This window comes from Oncorhynchus mykiss, chromosome 1 (genome assembly GCF_057628025.1).
Source record: "Oncorhynchus mykiss isolate SJ-2025 chromosome 1, ASM5762802v1, whole genome shotgun sequence".
NCBI lineage: Eukaryota > Metazoa > Chordata > Actinopteri > Salmoniformes > Salmonidae > Oncorhynchus > Oncorhynchus mykiss.
Window position 1 is genome coordinate 18120408 of NC_143022.1, and position 16494 is coordinate 18136901.

General features: G+C 41.3%; 1 protein-coding gene across 3 annotated transcripts in view; it reads right to left on the reverse strand.

Annotated features, from left to right (window-relative positions):
- The window catches only part of LOC110492105 (homer protein homolog 3), a 33871-nt gene that overhangs the window by 6952 nt on the left and 10425 nt on the right, over window positions 1–16494 (reverse strand). For 2 of the 3 annotated variants that reach the window (XM_021566250.3, XM_090191772.1), the window contains 4 exons: window positions 15763–15894; window positions 15547–15654; window positions 5686–5822; window positions 4155–4311 (listed from right to left, as the gene is read on the reverse strand). In XM_021566250.3, the coding sequence (XP_021421925.2) occupies window positions 4155–4311; window positions 5686–5822; window positions 15547–15654; window positions 15763–15894 (534 nt within the window). Of the gene's footprint in view, window positions 1–4154; window positions 4312–5685; window positions 5823–8703; window positions 9181–15546; window positions 15655–15762; window positions 15895–16494 lie in introns of those variants that run through there. The other variant, XM_090191822.1, reaches the window with a different exon arrangement.

A 16494-nucleotide genomic window follows, 5' to 3' on the forward strand; every position in this document is an offset into this window, starting at 1 on the left:
ATTTTATATCCTGTTGCCTAGTCACCTTACCCCTATACATACTATATCTACCTCCATCAATCCAGTATTCCTGTACATTGTAAAAGTTGTAATGGAACTGACCCTGTACATAGATAGTATGCTTACTTACTTATTGTGATCTTAATATTTATTGTGTGTTACTGCATTGTTGGGTTTTGAGTTTGCAAGAAAGGGATTTCACTCTTCTTGTGCATGTGACATTGAAACTTGAAACAAGTAACGAACACAATATGGTAAAATGAGCAGAAAAGAGCTTGTATGGCCATTGTTAGCATTGTGAGAGAACCAACAGATGGGCTTTTAAAGCAGTGTGTGCTCTACCATCTCTTGAGATCATTTGTCTTTACAGAGGACGTACGCCTTCGCTCCTACTGCGTCTCAGCTACAGAAGTAGGTAAGGTAAGACAGGTAAGACATGAGAGAGCAGGCTGGGGACCAGAGCATCCCTGCAGTGTCAGAGATAACCCCGAAAACAAATCACCAGAGCCCTCATTTAACAAAACTAGTCTACTGCTTCGAGAGCCTGGAGAGGAAAGGGCTTACTAGCCAATGGCTTCTCTGTTCTTCCTCTCTGGTGTTTTGTCTTTTCCTCCCTAACTAAGGCAAGGGAGAAGTAGGGTGTCCTGTCCTAAAACTGCCTTCCAGCCCTGCCAAGCCCTGGAAAAATGGTCTAATTCCAACCACCTGGTTGACTTTGTTACAAAAGGTGATAACCTTCACTTTGTTGGACTGAGATGGATGTTGTTCCCCTCAGTGCCTGGAGCTAAAATATGACTGTTGACAGCCATTTTTTCCAGCAGATTTGCTTCCGTGGTACTTTAATCTGCCACATGAAAGAACCTCATTAAGCTTGACCACGGGCACATTTCTATTTTTTGAATTAAATTATGCAAAACACATTTCACCCTCTGATTATCGAGCCACGTCAACAGTGATATCCCCCGAAAGGAATAGACATTTTATCAAACCAGTGGTGTCCACAGCTCTGATAGGAAAAAAATTGGATGCCACGGAATGAAGGGTACCGTAACAGTTTTCCTTGGGTTGGGTTCATTTCAAATCTGCCCACATGCCCAGATCTGGCAGCACCCAAGTGATCATCAATTCACCAGTGGTCAATTTGGTTTGACATTCGATATCCCTATGGGACTAGTTAGGGACCATCAGTAAATTACACAATGCATATGGGGACAACATTTTAAAATGTCAATACAAACTATAAATTGTTTAAAATATACAAATATTGAAAGCATTTCATGAAACTACTAAAGGTTGTGCAACATGAAAATATTGGCCCCTAACTAGCCCCAGAGATAGGCTGACAAAATTTGTCATGGTCCCACACACCAGCCTGCTGAAGCTAATTGGTGAAAGAAGTTGGCTAGCATTAGCTAGCCTAGGCAACTCCAAGACCAGATGGGTACTATAAGCTTGTATCCTCATTGACCTTTTTATTTTTGGTCTCTATGCACACTCACAGGGCCCTACACACACACTCCATCATCTGCTCACTCACACAACATGCACATACATTTATACTGACACTACACACATGCACACCCACCCACTCACTCATACAAGCTGCCGCTACTCTGTTTATCTTATATCCTGATGCCTAGTCACCTTACCCCTATTTATATCTCCCTCCATCACTCCAGTATCCTTGCACATTGTAAATATGGTATTGGAACTCACCCTGTATATAGTATGCTTAGTTACTTGTTGTATTCTTCATATTTTTTTTTTGTTGCTAATATTACATTGTTATTGATTATTACATTGTTGGGTTTTGAGTTTACAAGAAAAGCATTTCACTGTACTTGTGCATGTGACATTAAAACTTCAAGTTGATTTCCTTGGTCCTTTACTGTGATGTCTTACGAGATCAACTTCAATATTGAAGATTGTGGGCTCTATCTATCAATGTAATTTTTTACCATAATTTTTAATCCCCATTATTTATTTTTTACTCCGCCCCCCCCCCCTCCCCCCCACCTGATTGGTGTAAACAAACAGATGACAACACTTCATGTACACAGGACATGTAGTTAAATAATTATACATTCCTAATTTCCTCTTTCTGCAAGAGTTGGATTTTCATCCACAGTGGCCAATCCACCATTTGTTGTGATCTAAACTCCAACCCTCGACAGATTAACCCATCTTTCCCAGAATAATGTCATTTTGTTATTTCCTTTTGCAATACATTCCTCCATTTAGTGTGATGTCTTACAAGGGTCCTGAACCTCCCTACGTAAAATTTATACTGATATTACCCTAAAAAATAAATACATTACCCAAGAGTATAATGATATTTCCCGTTGACTGATTGTGGTTTTTCAGATCCCCTAACAATACAGTTTGCAGGTCCATCTGAACCCTGACATTATGACATAACAACCATTCCGGGACCAGACTCCAAAAGCGATTCACCGATGGACAGTACCAGAAAATATGTTCTATTGATTCGGTTTCGTTGTAGCAGAGTCTGCACAAGGCTGACTGTTGAATGGCCCATATATTGAACATTCTTTTTGTAGAAAGTATTTGTTATACTAGCTTGAATTGAAAGGAACGGGTTGATGTGTACATTGTTTGATATCGTCTCTTCCAATTTAGTGGCAAAGCCACGATGAGTTGGATATCATTTTATATTGAGCATACACCTCCATACACTATTAGTTGCTTGTGTGACAATTATACTATCCTTGCTTACAATGTCCTTTATAAATATTATACCCTTCTAGTACATTTTTTCCAATAATACTTTTTTTTGTCTTCAGTACATTGGAGTTTAGCCAGTGGGCTGTAATATTAAATATCCCTTTTCTGGAGGATGAAATTGATTTTTTTTCCAACTCTGTATGACTTTAAAAAAGGAGGATACTTTAAACATTTACATTTTCGGTAGATTGCCAAGGTTTTAAATCCGCAAAAAGGCCACTCTTAAACATAGGATGGGCCTCTCTTAGTCCCTCTTTTGGTGTGTCCGACAGTTTTCCATTTATATATGAGTAATTAAAACATGATAGTAATGGATCTTTCAGTAGTTAATCAAAAGATAGATACATCTCTATTGGAATGCCATTAAAACAAGGGGTTTCCCCCTTCAAGAGCTGAAGGATTCGTTGCCACAGAAATGTAACTGGCTAAAAGATGAGCCACATTTGTGGTACTGGTCATCTCAGATTTGAGTTAGTTATCTTGTTAACTCCTCAAACTACATTCATAGCAGTTGCGGTCGGTACCGTTTAAGATTAGAGGACAATTTTTTATGACCATGGCCTTATTTCTATTACTACAAATTGGACAGTGGAGGCTCCTCGGAGGAGGAAGGGGAGGACCATCCTACCCAGTGAATTTCATTTTTTTTTTTTTTTTTTTTTTTTATGAAACAGAAAAAAACGTTGCCTTTTTAGATAAAACTATACTAAATACACTGAGCATACCAAACATGAGGAACTCCTTCCTAATATTGAGTTGCGCACACCATCGTCTTTCTCTCTCTTTGAGTCAACATTTTACGCAGTGCTGGCTAGCTGTAGCTTATCCTTTCAGTACTAGATTAATTCTCTGATTGGATGGACAACATGTCAGTTCATGCTGCAAGAGCTTAATAGGTTGGAGAATTGTTCCGGAAGTCGTCATAATTACTGTGTAAGTCTATGGAAAGGGGTGAGAACCGTGAGCCTCCTAGGTTTTGTATTGAAGTCATTGTACCCAGAGGAGAACGGAAAATAGCTGTCCTCCGGCTACACCATGGTGCTACCCTACAGAGTGCTGTTGAGGCTACTGTAGACCTTCATTGCAAAACAGTGTTTTAATCAGTTATATGGTGGTGTGATTATATTTTGTATAGTTATCTAAAAAGGATAACTTATTATTTTTTTATTTACTGAGAAGGACCCCCCCCCCCCAATCAGGAAATCTAGCCCCTTTAACTGCCACGGGACCACTGATCTTAAGTAGATCATCTGCTGTTGCTTTGAGATGGATCTCTCTCATGGTCAGGATCCTACTTCTAACACCAACGTGGCAAAGGGATACCCATTCAACCATTATGCATCTAGATCCAGCTGTCTCCTGGGACGCAGACAGCCAGAATAGCAGTGGTCTGTCGCCATAGGGCTTACCTGATCTCGGAGCCTCTCAGTCTCTTCCTGATACTCAGCCAGCTGTTTCTTCCACTCCACCACACCAGTGTTAGCCTCGTGAAGCGCCGCCACTAGCTTAGCGTTGCTATGCTGCAGGGTGAACAGCTCTGCCTCCAGGTTAATCTCACATATGGACCTGGTGGAAAAAACAAATCAGAAGATAAGTGTACCATGATTAGACAAATCAGGTCATAGGTTTAAATTATTGCTCACCAAGTGACATACAGAGCTATTCAGGGGCTTTAGCATGTCTAAATGTGGGACTATTAGATTCAACGGACAAGAGCTTTTAAATAACATGAGGGAGATGGGAAAGTTACACCAGTCTTCTAAGACCACCATCTATGGCCACAGGCAAAAACACCCTCCATACCATTTCTAACCGCCTGCCAACTACCAACCAACTCACCATAGCAACAGGCACTAAAAAACATACAAGACTCATTACAAGCACGAAAACGACAAGGAGGGGCTGCCAGAGAACATGGGGTGTCAAATTGTGTTTTTGTGTTCTTGTGCGGGATGGAGGGCAGACTGGTGTCTGAAAGGCTCTGTGGTAGAGCCTCATTAATGACCTTGTTTTAAGTACACATGACTCAGCCTCATTCAGTAGTCAGTGGGATCCTGTCAGTGGGTTCAACCTCCCACTGACAACAACCTCCACAATAGAAAAAAACGTACCGCCTTGAGCCATGACTTGATTTAGCTAGTACATTTCCACAGCTAAAACACAGCCCATTCTGTACATCCTATATAGAAGTTATTATCTAATGGTTTGCTTAAAGCAATAATCTGTTCTAAAAAGACTTTGCATCTGCCATTGTGATCACATTTATGCTTTCGCATCACAAGTCACTGAACGTTAATCATCATTTGACACGTTAGCGCAAACGCTGCCCTAGAAATCAGATGGGGAATGCACACTACGCCTGGTGACACAATGTGATATCTGCTCAGTGACTCACTAGGCAACGCAACAGTTGCATGACAACATAAGACAGTGGGTTACAATAGGCTACATTAAAATGTTACATTTAATAAAATGTCACAGTATGCCACAATTACAATAAAATGTCACATTCTGGAACCAGCTAATATGGGTTTAAAGGTGATTTGAAGACACCAATGTGACTTCACAGAGATAGTGGCACATTAATAACATTTGTAGAAAGATAGTGTGTACAGTATTCTTTTGTCATTCATATACAAGACATGGGAAGTCTACAGTATATTTATTTAACCTTTATTTATCCAGGAAGTCAAATTGAGGTCAGAAGACCTCTTTCCCAAGGAGGACCTGGTGAAAATCTGAATTGCATACTCCTCGTGTCCTCTCTCCTGGGTTTTGAGAAGGAAGTGAGGAGAGAGGACGCAAAGAGTATGCAATTGAGATTCTCCTCTGGCCATCGTATAGAATGAGTACAGTTTTATTTAAAACATATTGGCACAATGGAAGTAGACCTGACTAAGAGCTGTTTGGATCTCATTGAGCCTTGTTCCATAACATTACCCTTCAGACAGCATCTTCTTGATGCGCTCCTTCTCTGACGTCAGCTGCTCCATGTCGGCGCTCTTGCTGCGGAACAGCTTGTCCTCGGGCCCATTGACAGTCAGCAGCGGCGGCGAGTGGCGGTCCTCTGACAGCTCCTGGTGTACAACCGGGACATGGTTAGTGACATGACGGATGTGTCATCGAAATGGGTTACCTGTCAACCCCAATCCTACTGCATGTCCAACTCTTCTTTGTTAACTTGCCTCACAATGAAGCTGACCACAAGTACTCTACATTATGAAGGGTAGGGGTGGCCAATCAGCCTTTTGGAGAGCTACTGGGTATGCAGGTTTTTGCTCAAGCCCTACCATCTAACACACCTGCTTCTACTAATCAGTGGCTCATTAAGACCCTGATTAGCTTAATCAGGTGTGTTACAGCAGGGCCAGAGAAAAAGCCTGTGTACCTCAGGAGGATCCTCTGTGACTCAGTTGGTAAAGCATGGCGCTTGCAATGCCAGGACTGCGAGTTCGATTCCCATGGGGGACTAGAATGAACAAAAACAGTATGAAAATGTATGCATTCACTTCTTTCTGTAAGTCGCTCTGGATAAGAGCGTCTGCTAAATGACTCAAATGTAAAGAGGGTTGGCCACCCCTGATACAGGGCATCACAGAGTTAACAGCCTATTGATTGTTTTAGACAAACCAGCTCTCACTTGAATATGTTTTAAATAAAACTGTAACCACTCTATTAAAGTAGTGAATGAACAAGTATTGTGTCCATCTCATGTGTCTTTCTGAACTAACACAGAGAGCACATAAATAAAGAGATAGAGATCTACCCATCTGGTAAATTGGTCCACCAGTTAGGGTAATTAAGAAGACAAATGCTTAAAATAAAGATGGAGCATATCCTAGTGTTCCCATTAAAATCGAATCATTTGTTGTTATCTGAAATGGGTTAGAAATTACTTAATGTATATTTGTCATAGCTACTTCCCTGCCAGTTGGGGTATGACTGGTTCTATAATATGACAGATACAGGGTAGCTCAGCGTTTGTGACGTGAGCAGACATGTATTGTTCTTGAGGGACATTGAAACCTAACCCCTCTTGTTAGCACAATAAAATGACAGCAAGAAGATGAAAGGCTGTCGCTATACTGTACATTCAAACACCTCATCCAAACGACAGGGTGGCAGCAGAACTCCATCTGCCAAAATTAATTAGGTCATTCTCAGCCACCATATCCATGGCACAGGTTCAAAGTTGAACAGCCAACCACGTGGAGCCACACAGCTGCTAAACGCCTTACTTTGTAGAGCATAGAGCAGCATATGGCTCTTTCCCTTTAAAGTGACTTAAATTCAAAGGAACATTCACTGAGTTACAATGATTCCTTTCATTTGCTTGCCAGTGTATATTGGAAGAGAATTATATGTACTGTACATGAACAAAGCAGTTTACATAAGGATTGCTTTGTTCTACTACAGATCTCACAATTTGCAACAGAAGAGCTAAATGTGATATTACTAAACAGACTGAGAAACGTCTAGCCTATTGTGAAGTTAGCTTTTTTTCTTCGTAGACCAGCTCTCATGTCTCATTTTGTGTTGGCAAAAATTTGCTATGGCTCAATTACACTCAAGTTTGTGAAACCATTTTCCTCAACATAGGCTGAGGAACAAAATCCAACCAGCTCCAAGCTCCCCCCAACAAAAAAAACAGAGATAAACTGGTTCAAGTCCATCTCTCTCTGTTTTTTTCTCTGTGGCCAGATAGAAAACCAAACCTGAATTTGACAAGTGCAGAGTGCTTCTGTGAGGCATTGCACCCCTACACTCAGAAAAGCTTGTATTATTAATTTGTCTCAGAGTCTGTATTCCCACAGTGTTCTATTTTTACGGCCTAGCCACTCTCTCGCTATCCTTACAGTATATGGATAACAAAATGCACAAGGCCAGCATTCAAAACGGAGCTGGCGCTAGCTAGGTCCAGAAGAGAGGAGCAAGAAATCAAAGCTAAGACAACTCCACACACCAAAGTATATGGCTAGGGAGCACAGGTCTCTAAATGATTCATACTGTTGATCATGTTGTTTCGGTAATAATGGATTACAAATTTCCAATACTTTTCCCTCATCATTGACTAACGCATTCCAATTGGAGCAAGCGCAAACATAAGACAGTGATACAAGGTCCAATGCAGCTGTTTTTATCTCAATATCAAATAACTTTTGGGTAACAATGAAGTAAGTACCTTACTATAATTGTTTTCAATTCAAATGTTCATTAAGAAACAAAAATAACTTATTAGAAAATAGAAATTTTTCAAACAAGAATTTTGCTAGGACTGTCTGGGTGTGGTCTGAGTGGGGAGGGGAAGACTGAAAACTATCTGTTATTGGCAGAGAAGTTTGGAACCCTCTTTCTTATTAGTCTATTAACTAATTATGATGTCACCAGGCAGGCCAAAACTACATCCCACCACAACAGGCTGAAATTTCAGGCAGTATTTTCAGCTCTTTATAAACTAAAAAGGGTATTATCATAATTTTCACAATATCACATTATTATTCCAACCTCATAGTGTGAAATATAGCTATATAAAAACACAGGAAAAATCACATTTTCGACTTCACTAGAACTTTTTTTTTTAAAAAGCTTAAAAAGCAGGATAGCTAATTAGGGTTGGTGTTCAAAGGATGATATCTCAAGTGGAAGATTTTCCCTTTAACTGTACAAACAGATCATATTTGACCATGGGAATATATCCTTCCTTCTGTTTCCCTATGCTCTCCAAATCTGCCCTCACCATACTGTAACTGCATTATTGAGAACAATGGCTCATTGAAACACTTGAGGTTTTCTAGGACAAGAGGCTCTGAACTCCCAAGTCCCATTGAAAATGCAACATGAAGTAGGCCATCTGGGGGACGTGATGGGGACAATGCCTTTGGAATAAAGAGCAGTGAGTGTGCTCTCTCTGTCAGTCGGCGGCAGATAGAAGAGCGGTGTAATAGACATGACACTCACCTGAGAGATCTGTGAGATCAGCAATCCCATGGTGCATCAGTGGCAGCGTGGCAGAAAAAGGGGGGAGGGGTCAGAGAGAGGTGTGTTTTCATGAACAGAGCATTAAAAAAAAATCTACCTACCAACAATATTTCAGTGTAAAGCTTGGTTTGCTCCACTGCACACCATTTTATGCAAATAAAAACAAAGGAGAGTTGCTGGTTATTTCAGTCTGCTATTCACATGATATGTAAAATGGCAGTTACTTTATATACTGTGAGATTCCTTGAAATAAACACTGCTATATTTAAGCAATAAGGCCTGGGGGGTGTGGTAAAGTATATGGCCAATATACCACGGCTAAGGGCTGTTCTTAAAAATGTAGTATGCTTTCTCTTGCACACTCATCTTCTGCACATCTATCACCCCAGTGTTTAATTTGCCATACTGTAATAATTTTGCCACTATGGCCTATTTATTGCCTCGCCCCCCTTATCCTACCTCATTTGCACACACTGTATATAGACTTTCTCTATTGTATTACTGTATGTTTGTTTAATCCATGTGACTGTATGTTTGTTTATTCCATGTGTAACTGTGTTGTTGTTTGTGTCGCACTGCTTTGCTTTTATCTTGGCCAGGTCACAGTTGTAAATGAGAACTTGTTCTCAACTAGCCTACCTGGTTAAATAAAGGTGAAATGTAAAAAATACAAAAATGGGCAATTCCACTACTTTTCAACTTAATATTCATTATCTCCAGCACCAAACCAGTGTACATACAGTATGTGAAAACAGCGTGTTTCTATGATCTGTCATTAAAAAGATAAGCTCCAAGAAAATGCTTCTCTGTGACATCACAGGTTAGGATTAAAACTTTTTTTTTTTTAAACAAACGGTGATTTTCTAAACCTGCCAATGAGTTTCTAGCCAGAGGGATGGTATTTTCTTGCTTCCCACACTGTTTTTAAAATGTAACTTTTGATGATGTCATATGATAGACGTTTTTAACTTAATATTTTTTTCTACAAAATGTTGTAATGCGACATTTTCACATACACTTCATGGCCAAAGTCCGTGGTCACCTGCTCGTCGAACATATCATTACAAAATATCAAATCAAATTTTATTGGTCACATACACATGGTTAGCAGAAGTTAATGAGAGTGTAGCAAAATGCTTGTGCTTCTAGTTCCGACCGTGCAGTAATACAGTGGGGCAAAAAAGTATTTAGTCAGCCACCAATTGTGCAAGTTATCCCACTTAAAAAGATGAGAGAGGCCTGTAATTTTTATCATAGGTACGCTTCAGCTATGACAGACAAAAAGAGAAAAAAAAATCCAGAAAATCACATTGTAGGATTTTTAATGAATTTATTTGCAAATTATGGTGGAAAATAAGTATTAAAAAAAAATAAGTATGATGCGCCTTCTTCACCACGCTGTCTGTGTGGGTGGACCATTTCAGTTTGTCCGTGATGTGTACGGTTTTGGAACTTAAAACTTTCCACCTTCTCCACTACTGTCCCGTCGATGTGGATAGGGGGCTGCTCCCTCTGCTGTTTCCTGAGGTCCATGATCATCTCCTTTGTTTTGTTGACATTGAGTGTGAGGTTATTTTCCGAACACCACACTCCGAGGGCCCTCACCTCCACCCTGTAGGCCGTCTCGTCGTTGTTGGTAATCAAGCCTACCACTGTAGTGTCGTCTGCAAACTTGATGATTGAGTTGGAGGCGTGCATGGCCACGCAGTCATGGGTGAACAGGGAGTAAAGGAGAGGGCTGAGAACACACCCTTGTGGGTTCCCACTGTTGAGGATCAGCGGGGTGGAGATGTTTCCTACCCTCACCACCTGGGGGCGTCCTGTCAGAAAGTCCAGGACCCAGTTGCACAGGGCGGGGTTGAGACCCAGGGTCTCAAGCTTAATGACGAGTTTGGAGGGTACTATGGTGTTAAATGCTGAGCTGTAGTCGATTAACAGCATTCTTACATAGGTATTCCTCTTGTCCAGATGGGGTAGGGCAGTGTGCAGTGCGTCGTCTGTGGACCTATTGGGGCGGTAAACAAATTAAAGTGGGTCTAGGGTGTCAGGTAGGGTGGAGGTGATATGATCCTTGACTAGTCTCTCAAACCACTTCATGATGACGGAAGTGAGTGCTACAGGGCGATAGTCGTTTAGCTCAGTTACCTTAGCTTTCTTGAGAACAGGAACAAATAATGGCTATTAATATGGAGTTGGTCCCCCCTTTGCTGCTATAACAGCCTCCACTCTTCTGGGAAGGCTTTCCCCTAGATGTTGGAACATTGCTACGGGGACTTGCTTCCATTCAGCCACAAGAGCATTAGTGAGGTCGGGCACTGATGTTGGGCAATTAGGCCTGGCTCGCAGTCGGCGATCCAATTCATCCCAAAGGTGTTCGTGGGGTTGAGGTCAAGGCTCTGTGCAGGCAAGTCAAGTCCATCCACACCAATCTCGACAAACCATTTCTGTTTCACTTTGTGCACGGGGGCATTGTTCTACTGAAACAGGAAAGGGTGTTCCCCAAACTGTTGCCACAAAGTTGGAACCACAGAATCCTCTAGAACGTCATTGAATGCTCTAGCGTTAAGATTTCCCTTCACTGGAATTGGAAGCCTGAGACCATTATTCATCCTCCACCAAAACTTTACAGTTGTCCCGATTCATTCGGGCAGTATACCGTTCTCTTGGCATCCACCAAACCCAGATTCGTCCGTCGGACTACCAGATGGTGAAGTGTGATTCATCACTCCAGAGAACAAGTTTCCACTGCTCCAGAGTCCAACGGCAGCCAACTTTACACCAGTCCAGCCGACGCCTGGCAATGCGCATGGTGATCTTAGGCTTATGTGCGGCTGCTTGGCCATGGAAACCCATTTCATGAAGGTCCCTGACGAACAGTTCTTGTCCTGATGTTGCTTCCAGAGGCAGTTTGGAACTCGGGAGTGAGTGTTGCAACTAAGGCCAGACAACGTTTATGCGATACGCACTTCAGCACTATGCAGTCCCGTTCTGTGAGCTTGCTTGTGTGGCCTACCACTTCGCGGCCGAGCCGTTGTTCCTCCTAGATGTTTCCACTTCACAATAACAGCACTTACAGTTGACCGGGGAAGCTGTAACAGGGCAGAATTTTGACGAACTGACTTGTTGGAAAGGTGTCATCCAAAGACAGTGCCACATTTGTGCCACGTTAAAAAGTCACTTAGCTCTTCGGTATGGACCATTCTACTGCCAATGTTTATCTATGGAGATTGAGTTGCTGTGTGCTCGATTTTATACACCTGTCAGCAATGCGTGTGGCTTAACTAACCTAATCCACTCATTTGAAGAGGTGTCCACATATGGTATTGTGCTGGAGATAATGAAAATTAAGTTGATAAGTGGTGGAGTTGCCCTTTAAATGCCAGGATGTCATAATCAATTCGACTTCATTTAGTAGAATTCGCTGCACACTATTGAGGAAGAGACTCGTCTTTCGAGACACAGGTGTATTTGACAACAGCTGATAAATCAGCTGAGGGGACACACTGTACCAAAATGAACGAATGGCAGAAATCAACACAATAACGTATTAAATGACATTCTCAGTAGGATGAGCATAGTATGTTGATATTTGTTGCTTACTGCATTCGTTTTTACTAAACAGTACATTCTAAATAGTATGTAGTATGTAGTTAGTAGTAGTTAAAAACAGATTTCGGACACATCTACAAAGCTTTCATAGTTATGCCACAGACGTGACAGAACATCTGCCATAACCTTAATGACTCTCAAGTCAATTACCATCATCCTTCCATGATGTGGTAACATATTAGGACCGCTGTGTCCATGCTTAATGTTAGCAGATATTTCTTACATTAACGGGCACCACTTGTGTTTAGAGCACAAATCAATACGCACTGTCATATCTACAAATCAATGCAAGAGGTGCTGGAGTGGATTCATTCTGCCTCTGGCTAGTCAGCCATAGCCAGGCTCTGTGTGAATATGGCTCAAAGTATAGGGATGAGTGCACTCTAGATGGAGGAGATGAATGGGTCAGTGGACTGTACTGTACAAAGAAATGCGTGGCACTCCAGCCAGTTTCCTAGGTGACCCCATTGCAATTACATTAATCATTCCCACAGGACCCAAAGGAATGTTCCTCTGGTCACAAAGGACACGGGGGCATAGTTTGTGGAACTAATGTGATAAAACAGGGTGAAATCAGATCACATCCAAATAAGCACCACTGTAAATAAGCACCGCTGTAAATAAGCACCGCTGTAAATAAGCACCGTTGTAAATAAGCACCGCTGTAAATAAGCACCGTTGTAAATAAGCACCGCTGTCAATAAGCACCGCTGTAAATAAGCACCGCTGTAAATAAGCACCGCTGTAAATAAGCACCACTGTAAATAAGCACCGCTGTAAATAAGCACCGTTGTAAATAAGCACCGCTGTAAATAAGCACCGTTGTAAATAAGCACCGCTGTAAATAAGCACCGTTGTAAATAAGCACCGCTGTAAATAAGCACCGTTGTAAATAAGCACCGCTGTAAATAAGCACCGTTGTAAATAAGCACCGCTGTAAATAAGCACCGCTGTAAGACGTGCAGTTATAAAACGTGACCCGAGAATATCAAACAGGTGTGGACCAGGAAAGCTATGAGGAAGAATGCATATTTTTTTCAGTTGTATTGTTGGAGTTATGTCACATTTATGAATACGCCTACAATGTCGTCTCTGGGCTATTTATTCTATACTGACCATTGTTTATAGCACATACAAATTATTTGTCAATAAAATCCCTTTAAAATCCCTTACACTCATGGGAATTGGCCTATATGGAAAGGGCTGAATTGAAATCTTCCTTACAGAAGACATATGGAAAGCATATACATAACCATGGTAGCAATTACAAGGAAACCGTTTGGAGATTATGGGAAAACGATTAGACTAAAGGTGAGAACACAACAGTTCACCTGACAAGACTGAATGCAACATTTTTCGTGCATTTTACATTTACTTTCCTTTTTGCAGCATTTGTTGATTAACTCTGAATACATTCAGTAACATGAGAAGAATATTATTGGAAGATTTGGGGTATATGCAACATAACACAAAAATGTGAGTGAGAGGTCTAGCTGGTGTTTCCAAGTGGCCACACGCACCTCTCCAAAGTGTGCACAGTTACTAAGTAATTTCAATGCACTTTTATGACTCAAGAGTGTCTTCAACTATAAAGTGCTTTTTTTGATGTCCTAGCTGTGCAGTTGAGGAACTAGAGCAAGCACACTTGTAGTTGTTTTGAACACTGCCCTACATCTCCACCTATACACCTTTACTGTTGTTTACTCTAAAAATGGCCCATTTTAAATCGCAATTTGTGTCACGTAGGCATAATTTGAAAGCTTGTTCTATTGCCAACACGACTAGCTAAATGATCAAATACGTTCTTATAGTGTTAGGCTTTCACAAGACAATTCAGAGAAGCAGATGATAATTTTTGGTGGTCCGAGGCAAATATCCTTCACAATAAAACAAACATAGGCTCATTCTGTTCAGGACAACCCAGGGTATAACGCCATGTCATCTTGTACATCAAACACAGGCTCATTCGGTTCAGGACAACCCAGGGTATAACACCATGTCATCTTGTACATCAAACACAGGCTCATTCGGTTCAGGACAACCCAGGGTATAACACCATGTCATCTTGTACATCAAACACAAGCTCATTCGGTTCAGGACAACCCAGGGTATAACGCCATGTCATCTTGTACAACAAACACAGGCTCATTCGGTTCAGGACAACCCAGGGTATAACGCCATGTCATCTTGTACAACAAACACAGGCTCATTCGGTTCAGGACAACCCAGGGTATAACACCATGTCATCTTGTAAAACAAACAGTGATCATAAAGGACTGTAGACAGTATGGACACTGCTTCCCGTTGACTAGTTATTTTCTGAGGGAAAAAATGGCCTTCTACTCTTGGCAGCTACTCATGTTCAATGGCTTCACACCCCCCCCTGCTCTCATGAAATGCATGTTGCTACAACAACGAATAATCAAAATGGCCTTAACAAGTTTATCAAACAATGGATTCCAATTTGCTGAAAATAATTGGACGAGCGATTGAGTCAGGTCGGCTCTGTAACAATGAGCTGTATAACAATGTGATTTCCAAATGTAATTAGTTTGTATTTACATAGATTGCATGGTGTATAAATTGTATCTCCCACCCACACTGGCTCAAGCTGTCATTATTGATACAGCAAATCCCTCAAATGTAATCCAGTGATAATATATCCCATAATATATCCCATATTAATTCCCCATTCCCAAGAAACAAACACCATAGTTCCTTTCAGCAAACAAGAAAATATTTTGAGGAGTTGGAAATTATTTTGGAAGATGTCCATTAATGAACTTAAAAGTTATTACAGTCAAAATGATATCACCCAAAGGACGCTATCTGGTCATTTCAACAGTTAGTGCCGTAGATATCCTAGAAAAAAAATCCCTTTATATATGACTCCGCCCCTCTCACACTTCCCCATGAGGAGGCGGCATTACAGTCACTCCATTTAAATTGAAATCAGCCTGTTTCCGCCTACCATCCCCATTTTTCATGCATGAAATCCTTTAATAGGGTTAACGGGGTTAATGGGGAAATAATAGAATGGTCAGACAGAGCATCTATCTAATCCCAAGAGAATCCAATGTGTCTAAAATAGATAGTGTGTGTGTTAACATTCATATGGTCCTGAGGGTAGCACTGCTAAGCTCTGTGCTTATCTGTCATGCCTCAGCAGTTAGCTTATGGGGCTAATTGAGCAGCTGCAGTTCCAGACCTCACCTGAGGGGCAGCGATATTTAGCGCAGGGTTGATCAGTTCAAATTTCTCCTGGGATTTCTCCCTGGCAAGACGTGCTGCCTCCTTCACTTCCTTGAACTGGTCTGAAAACTACAGATAAAAGGAAATAAAATTATCAGAACGATTACTCAACAAGTGCATTAGAAATGTGTTCCTTTTGAATGTTCAACTAATCTAAAAACATTGGCGGTGACTAACCTGCTGAAGCTGTTGCTCGGTGGCAAAGCCCAGTCCGTACACGGTGTTGGCACGGCTGTCAGCCCACTGGCCAAACTTCTGGGATGTTTTGGTGAATGTCATGTTGGGGGTGATGGTGCTGTTGATGATGGCCTGTGATGTATGTCAGAGACCGAGGCATAAATCAACTGTTTATTTCTGATCAGCAAAGCAAAGCTTCATGCGTCACTGTAAGATTCTGTCACCTTGCCTGGGGCCTACTGATAAGGAATCCAGAGAATAAACAAAAAAACATTACCAACAGATCAGACAAAGGCATTATTGTGCAAAATGCACGGAATTGCAGACGTATCAAAAGTTCAGTTGCCCTCTATAACCAGGTCAACCCTTTCAGTGAGCGAGAACATAAGACGTTTTGAATTCTCATTGAATATTCAAAGAAAATAGACAAAGAATACATCCACTCGCTCCAGAATTGTCAGAAACCTTAGCAAAAAAACTAATAATGTGGTTTTGCTCACTACCATTGAAGCATCCTTTGTAGGACAAGTTATCAGGGGGGGGCATGGCTATAAATGTTACATGCTCATTAGTCAATATCAGCCTAGCTACCATATAATGAGAGTTTGTGTGTGTGTGTGTGTGTGTTGGGAAGCAGCCACTGCCCCCAAGTCATCAAGTTCAATACCCTTCCCCATCCTGTTAGTCTGCCCTGTATGGAGCTCATGTGTGTCCGATTGTGTCTTTTACCCA